This window comes from Alligator sinensis, unplaced genomic scaffold (assembly GCF_000455745.1).
Source record: "Alligator sinensis unplaced genomic scaffold, ASM45574v1 scaffold781_1, whole genome shotgun sequence".
NCBI lineage: Eukaryota > Metazoa > Chordata > Crocodylia > Alligatoridae > Alligator > Alligator sinensis.
Window position 1 is genome coordinate 5,111,868 of NW_005841845.1, and position 10,196 is coordinate 5,122,063.

At 45.2% G+C, this 10,196-nt stretch overlaps 1 protein-coding gene across 5 annotated transcripts in view; it reads right to left on the reverse strand.

The window, feature by feature from the left end:
• Positions 1 to 10,196, reverse strand: part of ST3GAL3 (ST3 beta-galactoside alpha-2,3-sialyltransferase 3) — a 252,539-nt gene that overhangs the window by 231,400 nt on the left and 10,943 nt on the right. The window contains exons 1-2 of one of the 5 annotated variants that reach the window (XM_006015801.3): positions 9,439 to 10,033; positions 8,051 to 8,195 (exon numbers count right to left, since the gene is read on the reverse strand). In XM_006015801.3, the coding sequence (XP_006015863.1) occupies positions 8,051 to 8,165 (115 nt within the window). In that variant the 5' untranslated portion in view covers positions 8,166 to 8,195; positions 9,439 to 10,033. Of the gene's footprint in view, positions 1 to 8,050; positions 8,196 to 9,438; positions 10,034 to 10,123; positions 10,129 to 10,196 lie in introns of those variants that run through there. The other 4 variants (XM_025206885.1, XM_006015800.3, XM_006015799.3 and 1 more) reach the window with 4 other exon arrangements.

A 10,196-nucleotide genomic window follows, 5' to 3' on the forward strand; every position in this document is an offset into this window, starting at 1 on the left:
CCAGGGGTAACTCTTTGGATGAAGATTAACATTAAGTCAAAGAGTAACTTGCTAAGACTGACATGCATTCAGGCAGTTTGCCTACTCCAAACAGAGCCCTGCACCCCCAGGACTTGTCAAATGTTAACACCTGTTCATCCCTGCCAAAGGATTCCCTTTACAGCATCATTTCCACGGTCCCTGAATGAGCCTGTGTGGAACTGCAATGTAGACCAGAGCACAAGAGCTCCACAGGGGGGGCAACCATAAGGCACGGAGGGCAGAGCTGCTGCACAAGAATGCCTAGGGAATTGTGGATAATACAGATGAGTGTTAGAATGAGATGAAGCACTTCCCTTCCCCCTTCTGGTCAGCATCCAGGGGAGACTGGCACCTGTTTGAACAGCCCTGAAAATTGCCTTGAGCTTCTTTCATGTGTTTCTTCGAATTTAAGAAACCCAAAGGGGCCACTGATCCCTACACAAACCTGTGTAGCACAACCCAGAAAATAAGGACCACACACAGCCTTCTCTAGCTGTTGTTACTATTGCAACTCTCCTCACCTGGCAGTACAAGCTCCAACATCTAACAGCAGGAAGAGTCAGCAAAAGTATAGGGAGAATAAAGCATGGTATAAAATTGTGCTGAATGTAAAATGGCAGAAAGAGTGAATAATAGAACAGGCATGATTTATTACCTGTGTCTATGGCCACCTTTAAAGCGAGCCCTATTAAAATGGTCTTCTAAACTGCATCCCCACTTGATCTTAACTGCATTTCCTTGTGTTCAGGGGTTTAAGTTTAGCCACTTTCCTTGTCTGGAAGGCCCCAAGACATCACTATGTAACCACAATACTACTTTAATGGAGCATTTCCATAGTGACCTGCTGGGGCATGTATGTACCCTGTGCTCACAGACTGTTAGAAGATGGAACTACAGGTAACACTGCATTGTCCAAAAATACTCAGGTTTGGGCTGTGAAAGCACATGAAAGGTTTCAAGTCAAAAGGGTAACTTTTAGGAAAATTAAGCAAGTTGAAAAGTGAGGGTTTAAAATTAAAGGTGCCTTGCAAATCTTTGTTCCAACACGCATTAGAATCTTGATCATACCATCACGCCTTTTCAACACTTGCTACCTATGCAACTCATTACAAAAAGTACCGCCTCCATTCTCAAATACTTGCATATTCTAAGGAGAAACAAGCAAAAAAAAAAGAATCAAGAGCTTCTTCTTTAGGCTTCTGGTTGTGTTCCTTTAAGAGAACTTACTAGAAACACTTATTTTACTATTTATATTGATGAATACAAGATTTTTGTGAACTACAACACTGTAATAGAGCTAAAAGAGTGATTTAAACATTTTTAAATCCACACTGATTCATCTTAATACTGTTTCTAGTTAATACTCTCTCCTCTTGCAAAGCCAAGACAGCAACAGTACCATTTAAACATACAGTACCACAAGAATATCTCCCCTGGGATTTTCAGGAACATTTTATAAAACTTCTACATACAATTTAATAAAAGCATTAGTGAGCACAAGGTAGGGGTCTGACAGGCTGTTTAGTGAATGAAGATGTACAACACCAAATCCTCCTGAAAGGACAAATGCATGCTCCTGTGGCTAATTGTTCACACAGTCATTTAACATTTTCTCATTAAATACAAGTGTCATGGGCTGACAGATCTGAAGAAAGCCAGATCCCAACGTACGTAATACTCCCGTCACTTAACACGGAACAGATGGTGAACAATAGCATGAGACGTACGGTTATACCAAAAACTCAAGTCGGGTATATTGCACCACTTTAAAAAGTGGTGCAATATATACCACTTAAAGTTTGGCCACTTTAAAAAGTTCAGGATATTGACAGGCACATCTTGAAAGTTATACTTAATTCCTTTAAACATAACAATGGATGCAAATCATTTAAGAAACTCTATAAGGTAAAAAAAATGCCATTTCATATTGAAGGAAAAGAAAAAAAAAAGTCACCGAGTACCATAAAATTAAAGGTTTTTATAATTCCCTTTTTCAACAGCCTAACCTTATTGGAGATGCTCTGGTGCTGGTTTCCATGGACACAGAAGCCAAACCAGAACCTGCCTAGTCAGCTTCAGCTGTCTGTGTGCGCGTATCATTTCTGTTCCCATAGAAACAGACACCCAAAGGAAAAATAAAATTAGGATTCAGAATATCTCTAAGAAAATCCAAAAAATCTATTCCTCTTATTTTCATTCCTAACTCTATTTTCAATGAAAGAGAGTTGAAAAAAAGCTACTCATAGGTAGAGAGTGAGCATATATTTGCTGTTTTCAGTATCTCAGCCAGTATCTGTAAGGAATTATTTCAAGCCAACTAAGGGTTTGCAGAGCCAAACATCTCCAGTATTACAAATTATATTGACTTCTTCTTAGGTTTTGTCAAGAGCCCCTTAAGCACAGAACAGGCTGTTTTTATAGCCGATATTGATAAAAAGCATATGGCAAAAAGAAAATAGCATCATACTGACTGCCACCCTTCCTCCCTTCTCAGATTCTAAATGACCCAAGAGGGCAAACCATCTTAGAAATTCTGGGAGATCATCAATTCCTGAACAGCAAGGATGTTCTCAAGTTGATCTAATCCCTTCTCCTGGAGTGCCTATTGTATAAACTGCAGCAGCAGCAGCTAAGATCCATTTTATTAGCATTTTAACAAGACAAAACTCTCTCTTTCATTAACAAGCCTAAGGATGTATTCCTCCAAGTTGATGCCCTTTATAGCATACCGTTATTGAGCTATAAATATCAGATATAATCACAGTAGGGCTATGGGACTGGGGCAACATATTTCTGCTCATCTCAGAGGTTTCAAACATTCATCCAGTTAGCTTTTAAAAGTCACTCTGCAAACATGGCTGCTTATGTATTTGAGCCCATTTTCTACAGCTCCACTTTGTACTTCCTAAGAGCAAGGTTAGGAAAATACAAACAAATAGGGGTGCACCGATAGAGATTTCTTGGGCCAATACCGACGGCCAATTTTTAACAAGCCATATAGGCCGATACTGAGCCAATTGCCAATATGCAGCCGGGCAGCTTGGAGACCAGTGTCTGGCTGGTAAGTCTGCTGTGGGGGAAGGCAAGAGGCATTGTGGGGGAAGGGCAGATCGATGCCCCTGTGATGAGGGAGGGAGTGGGGCAGGGGCCGCGGCAGAGTGCAGGATGGAGCTGCAAATGGCTCATTCAGGAGGTGCCGTGTGGGGGGAAGGTGAGCATGGCTCTTGCTGCTGCATGCACCCTGGAAAAGCATGGGGGGGGTACCCCCATATCTGTGCATGGGGTGAGGGTGGGATGCCACTGTGGGCTGGAGCTGGGGCGGGCTCCATGCTCTTCCCAGCGGGGGTGGGGATTGGGCCAGGCTGCACTCAGGGGAGGCAGCGGAAACACTGGGAGGGTGGCTATGGGAGGCTGCAGTCACCCCAAAATTAGCCATAGGTGCCCCATAGCAGCACTGCCACCACCCGTCCCGAGTGCAGCCCTGACCCTCCCCCAACTGGGAAGATCCCCAGCCCAGGCCCACAGCAGCAGCCCACCCTCGCCCTACACGCAGATCCAAAGGCACACACCCCCCATGCCCTTCCGGGGTGCGTGCAGTGGCAGGAGCCACCACCCCGCCCCACACCCCCCTGTGTCCCGCACCCCACCTCAGCTATGCAGCACCTACCCCAGCCCTATTCCCTCCCTCACTACTGGGGTCTCAATCTACACCCCCCACCCAAATGCCCCTTCCCTTGCAACAGACTTACCAGCCAGACCCGGCTGCTTTCCAGGTTGCCAGGCTGTACTCCTGGCTGCCTGTGTGCTGCGCTATGACTGCACGCATGCAAAGGGCATTTAATCAGCAACATTATTGGCCACATCAGCCCAAAAAAGCTGACTGCCGATGCAGTAAATTTTCCTTATATCAGTGCTGATCCAGTATGGGATGATGTATCGGTGCATCTCTACAAACAAACACTTAACACAAATCTCCAATTCACCTGCTGGTGCTACCACAGACTTAAGCACCAATATCTACTGGAAAGGAATGGTCAGTCCCAAAGCTAGCCCTTAAACAAAGCATTAGCTTTGCATGCAGATGTGTTTCCCCTTATGTAGATGCAAGGTATATATCTTATGAATTTCTAAAGCTGTTCCAACTGTGGTGCAGGGACCTAAACATGACCGTGAGACCTGTCTATTCCAGAGTCCAGAATCACTTCAACTAGACACGATGGGGTATAGGAAGAAGGCTCATCTATCTATATATTTTTTTTCCCTTAGGATATATTAATCTCTAATAGGCAGTCCCACTCATCAGGAATCACAGAAATGAAGGGCTAGAAGGGACCTTAAAAAATCAACTCCAACCTCTCTGCTCTGGGCAGGAATACTGCTGTGATCAAGTGATCCTAGCAAGGTGTCTGTCCAGTCTCCTCTTGAAGACTTCCAAGGTTGGGGACTGCACCACCTCCTTGGAAAGTCTATTCCAGATTCTGGTCAACCCAGACATGAATAAGCCGCTTCCTTTCTACAAGCCTTTGAGCTGGAGATACATGCACATAGTGCATATCCCACTCTGCACCTTGAAATGAAGCAGAAAATCTAGGACACCTTTCCCACCTACCATCTCCAGCCAATACACGTGCTTCTCCCAGAGCCAATAACTTCTTCCCTCTTTCTGCTTCCATGCCCACTAGAACTGGAAAATCCTTGAGGAGGAGGAAAGAGGTAACTGACTGCTTGCAAAACATACTCAAGAAGTCACCTCCTACCCCCTCCAGTCAGATTCCTATTACTACTACCATTCTTTAAAAACAGTCAGGAAAATTCACTACCCAAAGCAATGATGAATTCAGAGTTAAGTTGCCTGCTCTTCAAGAGATGGAGGCTAGCTCAAATTAAACCAGGAAACAAACATCAGAAAGTAATGAGTTAAGTCAGTACCTGCTGTCTACATGGGAGCCATACCACTCCACTTCAGCACTTACACCACCCCTCAGTAGGTATATCTAGCCATACTGGTCCTAGGACACCTTGCAATAACAAGAGCTGTGCTCCTTGCCGATCTCCAGAGGCTGGCAGTCCATCACGGATATCAAGAAGCAAACAGAACATACAAGTACTTAGCCTTGAGCAGTCTGAGGCAGCACTACACAACCTAAGATCCATATTTTTAGCAGCAAATTCTCACGTGGTATAGGAGCTGCTTAAGGACCAAAAGATCCAAGCTTCAAATTAGCTAGATTCCTCGTAGAATCACCATTCTGACCCAGTCATAAGTCAAGTACACGTATGCTCTAATCCACCCAAAAGGTCAAATGCACACAAAAATTCGTGAACCAGGCCAAGTTCAGGGCACATGCCTTTCATGATCCTCTAACACCACTTCTGAATTCTAAGCTGAAGATTCCTCTTTACTAAGATCACAGTCTCTAAAGGGACAAGTACAGCAGAGATCAGGGTTAGTTAATGCCATGTTGCTACCAACACAGAGAATGGAGGAGAGTGGCAAAAAAGGAATCCAACCACTAAAGTTAGTGTCACATTCATATACAGGACAAGGACACTAACCACAAAATACGGAGAAAGTAAATAAACCTGAATACAAAGACAATATATTTAGAGATGTTAGGTTACGCACTCAGTAATAAACACCACCAACCTTAATTCTACCCGTTTACACATACCCATTATAATCATCCAATTACATGACAAGGCAGAGGCTATACACTGAATAAAAAAAAGAAAAAAACCAAAAAGATATACACTTGATCTTGGCCAAAAGGCTGAGAAGCAATTTCTTAAGTTAGTTTCTTAAGAAACAGCCAATGAATCCCCCAAGCATCATTCAATTTACAACCTGAATGAGGCAGGGCTCTTTAAATATGCAGTTGCGTGCTGCTTTTACAAGACCATATCACAATGCATACAAACAAAAGACGGAAAGTAAGGTTCAAATGGAAAACCTTAAATTTTGGAGTTTCCAAACTTGTCCATGCTTGACTGAGATTTCTTTCCTATGTTACACAACTTCAGAGTGCAAAAACCAGGCTTCACACTTAGTCTTTGAATGTAACAAAACAAATAAGATGTTGTCCCAATATTTACAAAACTTGGGAAATCAAATAGGAAGTTGGTGCCTGCTTGTTGCTCCAAGAATGTACAATGTAACAAGCACATACAAGAGTGAACACTTCCCTGTTTATGCTAGTGCATGATTGATAGCTTCTTTCAAGCAGGTAAGGGTCTGCAGAGTTCTTAGTATTTTTTGTACTGCTAGAGGAGAGGTGAAGAGGGGCAGTTCATCAGGTCAGCAAGTTGCAATTTAAACCAGCTTCTTTACCAGGTATTAGTACAAGAAACTTAAATGCTGTCAACTAACTTCCAGGTGCAAATTAAGATACTGCATTAAAACCAAGAGATATGCAAGAGCTCTCATGCTAGTTACCAGTGTCACTTGTTAATGTCCCTGCCTTTTGCTACTTCACCCTGAATCCATCCCTCTGAACCTGGATAGCTGGTCCCAGATATTATAAACACAATAGAAACCATCCTGTGAGGCAACCACCAACAACCCATAGTATCTTGCGGTCAGAGCTGAAACAACATATCAGTGATACGATGTATACCAACTTTTTCAGTTACAAAAGAGGCTATTAAGCATTTTTCTATTTATATAATTAAATTGCAGACAGTTAAGTATATTACTCAGAAGAGTAAACAAAGAGTGAAAAAACAGGCAAAACAGAACAATGAAAAATGAAGTCACTAAAATTCAGATTCATGCCAAGCCCCTGTCATGAAACATCAAACAAAGACCCCTAGTGTAAGCAAACAGCACCTAAGAAGTTCAGATGGTGACAGGTTCAGGCATGAACCAAGCCTTTCTACAGACTTGGGAAAAACCTCAGTGCACTACCTGGTACTACAGAATAGAGGGTGTCAAGGATTTGCTTGATGCATTGTGCCACAGCCTCGTGTGACAGCTCTTTTTATTTTAAAGTAACTTGTACTTGTTTCTTTCACACAAAAAGCTTTCCCACAGGTTACTAGTCACAGCAAAAGCAGCACTCAAGGCTCTAATGGAGATTCACATCCCCACTCTCCTGTGGGGATTGAACACACACATATGGAGACAGACTCCCTACCCAAGAGGGTGTTACGACCTAAAAATCTCTTCTGGCACCTGCTCAAACACTGGACAAGTTCAAAGCAAACTCACAGGCATGACTTGTTTGAATGATGCTGAAACATGGAAGAGGACACCTGTTGCTCACTGACTCTGTCATCATACAATATTTCTAATGGTGCACGACCACAATAATACATGAGGAGCCTAGAGATGTGGAAGAAAAGAAATATGAAAAATTGTGATGTAGGAGCAACTGCAAGTGATATGCCAAGGAATATTAAAATAGGAAGTATGTATGTGGACAACTGTTTTCATAATTTAAAATAAGGACAGCAGCTTGTTTCAGATGGATGGAGGAAATGGTCCTTTTAGATGATGAAGAGCTAGTTAGTAGCAAAGGTGGCAAAGAAAGGAAAAATTAAGATAACTGGGAAGCATAAGAGGGATTGAATAAACAATGCAGGAATCTAAAGAAAGAAAAGAGAGCCTAGTGACAGAAATCAAAAGCACTGAAAGAGAAAGCCCCTTACCTCAGCTTTTTGACAAAAATCAAAAGCTGCCAAATTATTCAGAAACACAGGTAGAAAAATCTTGACCCCAGAACTTCACTTAGCTTGAACAGAATAAAAGCGAGGATCTCGTATCTAGAAATAAACCAAAGAACTGAAAGCTGATAATGGTATATTTAGAATGTGTCAGCTCTTCTCTTATACCACCTGGTCAACACAGAGCCATGCAGCATACCAAATACTCTAAAATTCAGCCCCTACAGGACACTGAAAACTCCAGCAACTGACTCGACTTATTCCTGTCTCCTAATACTAATAGACTTGATGCAAATAAATAATTAAAATGAGCTCACCAGGCAACTGTTTGATAGAGAGTAGAGAGGGTTACTATAATTATACTCACTTGAGTCCTCCCATCTGAGAAGATGCAGCTTCCAAGCAGAGTAATAAAGAAATCCCAGCACCAGAAAGAGACAGAGGGCTAGCAGCAGGTTACGCATAAACACCAGCAGTCCCATCTTCACATTAAATCTGCTCTTCTACATGACCTGGAGGAGAAAAACAGTTTGAGGCTCGAACCGTCTAGCTCAGCATTCATCCTTTCAGGAGCAAGTGCTACACAAATGCAAGAAAGCAGTGACACAAGTCAGGATTCTCCTCAGCGAGGCACATGATCCAGGGTGCGCCACTGAAACTAACACTGTTGTTTCAAGCAAACTTATCTTGGTTGCGATCACAAATGTCATTCTAGAGAACTCGTAGAAGACAGCACCATTATGAGGCAGCAGTTTTGTTTATTAGGCTCGTACAACCAGCCCCCGCATAAAATACCCCCTCAGATTATGACAGCTAGCGAGACTCTGAGCAGACTGATTTTTCCTCCTACTAAGGAAGCGCAGGAGGGCATCAACACCAAAAAGACAACAGAGGTTAGGTTATTACAGCCTGTGGACCAACTGGCTCTATTTACCCAGACTACTCCCACAGGCCTGCCCCAAGCTTCTTAATTAACAAAGTATCTGAAAACTCGCTTGCTTATAATTTAGCTTTATTAGTGTTACCAGCAGGAGGCAGCACAGAACACCGCTTGAAAGGACTTCGGCAGACGTAGCTGTGAAAGATGTTTAAATCAATATAACGGTTTTCCTTAGACACACTATACCAACAGGATACTTAAATTAGATGGGAAATGGAAATAACTGGAAAAATGGAGGGTTCAGAAGATGGGCAACAGGAGGCAGAGAATGTCACCTCTAGGAAATCAGCATGATCAAGTGACCAGACCTCTTCACTATCCAAGGGCCATTTGACAACCTATATGGAGCAAGTTGATGCACAATAACCTGACGGAAAAAATACCAAAACACCCCGGAACAATTAGCAGCCTTACTGACAGCCGCAGCAGATAGGGCACAGGTTGGGTAGACCGTAAAATGGAATTTCCCATTTCTTCCCTAGAGACAGGCTCTGTAAGGGAAAGACCTGAGCACAACAGCACGGGGAGGGCTGCTAGCAGTTTGTGACAGAAGGTGCACGCCTAGCATGCTGCGTGGCCCCGCTGAGGATATCACCTGGGAGAAAGGAGGTATTCACCTTCTCAACGTCTCATGCTAAGTGACTGCAATCAAACATGTCCTGACTGCAATCAAACATTGGTTCCAGCTAAGCAATATTAAAACATCCAAGATGCTGAACCAGCCACTGCCCGTTCAGGGGAAAAGAAATGTGGATGCACTTCTACGGGTACGAACACGCTGACAGCGACTGATACGGGTCGTATCTGACACCCACCAGCCGCAGGCTAACACGAAAGACAAGGGCAGTGCCGGGGCCAGCGCCGCGAGAGACACCTCACTACCCCTCTCAGCAATGGGCCTGGCCGAGCTGGGCTTCGTACGCGGTTGGCACCCCTACACCGCCCCGACGGCACCCCTGCCTCGCGAGTCGTGACTTCGGGAATCAGCATCCGACACGGTTTCAAGCTGTTTTCCCAGGCGCTGGTTTCAAGCGTAGTTGGCCACACCAGGAAAGTCCCGCGCCGCCATCCTGGGGACCGGACCGTGACCGCCAGGGTGTCCTCCACCTCCACGAGGGTCCCACGAACACGCGCCTGGAGAAGGGAGGACTCCTGTTCGGGCTGGCCGCACCGTGCACGTCCGAGCCCCGCCGGCGAGGGTTTGGGGGGCCGCCTGGCACCGATCAGCACCCCGTGCTCGTCCGCAGGGCCCCCGCTCCTCCCCTCCCCGCACAGCCTCCGTCACGGAGACGGCTACAGAAACCCGACCCCGAGCGCCTCATCCAGCAGTGCCGAGGGATGCGCCCATCTGCTCCGCAGCCGCGGCAGGCGATGCGATCGCCGTCCCCGCCAGCACAAGTGCCTGGTCCGGCTCGTCGGGGCCCGGTCCCGTCCGGCCCGCCCGTGACTGTCGCGCAGGGCGCTTTGGCCCGTCTTTGTGCGACTCGCTGCCCCCGCCACCGCGGGGGGACGCAGGTGACCGGAGCGTCCCGCCGTCCTGCCCGTCGCGGAGCCAGCGCTGCGGCGACCCTGA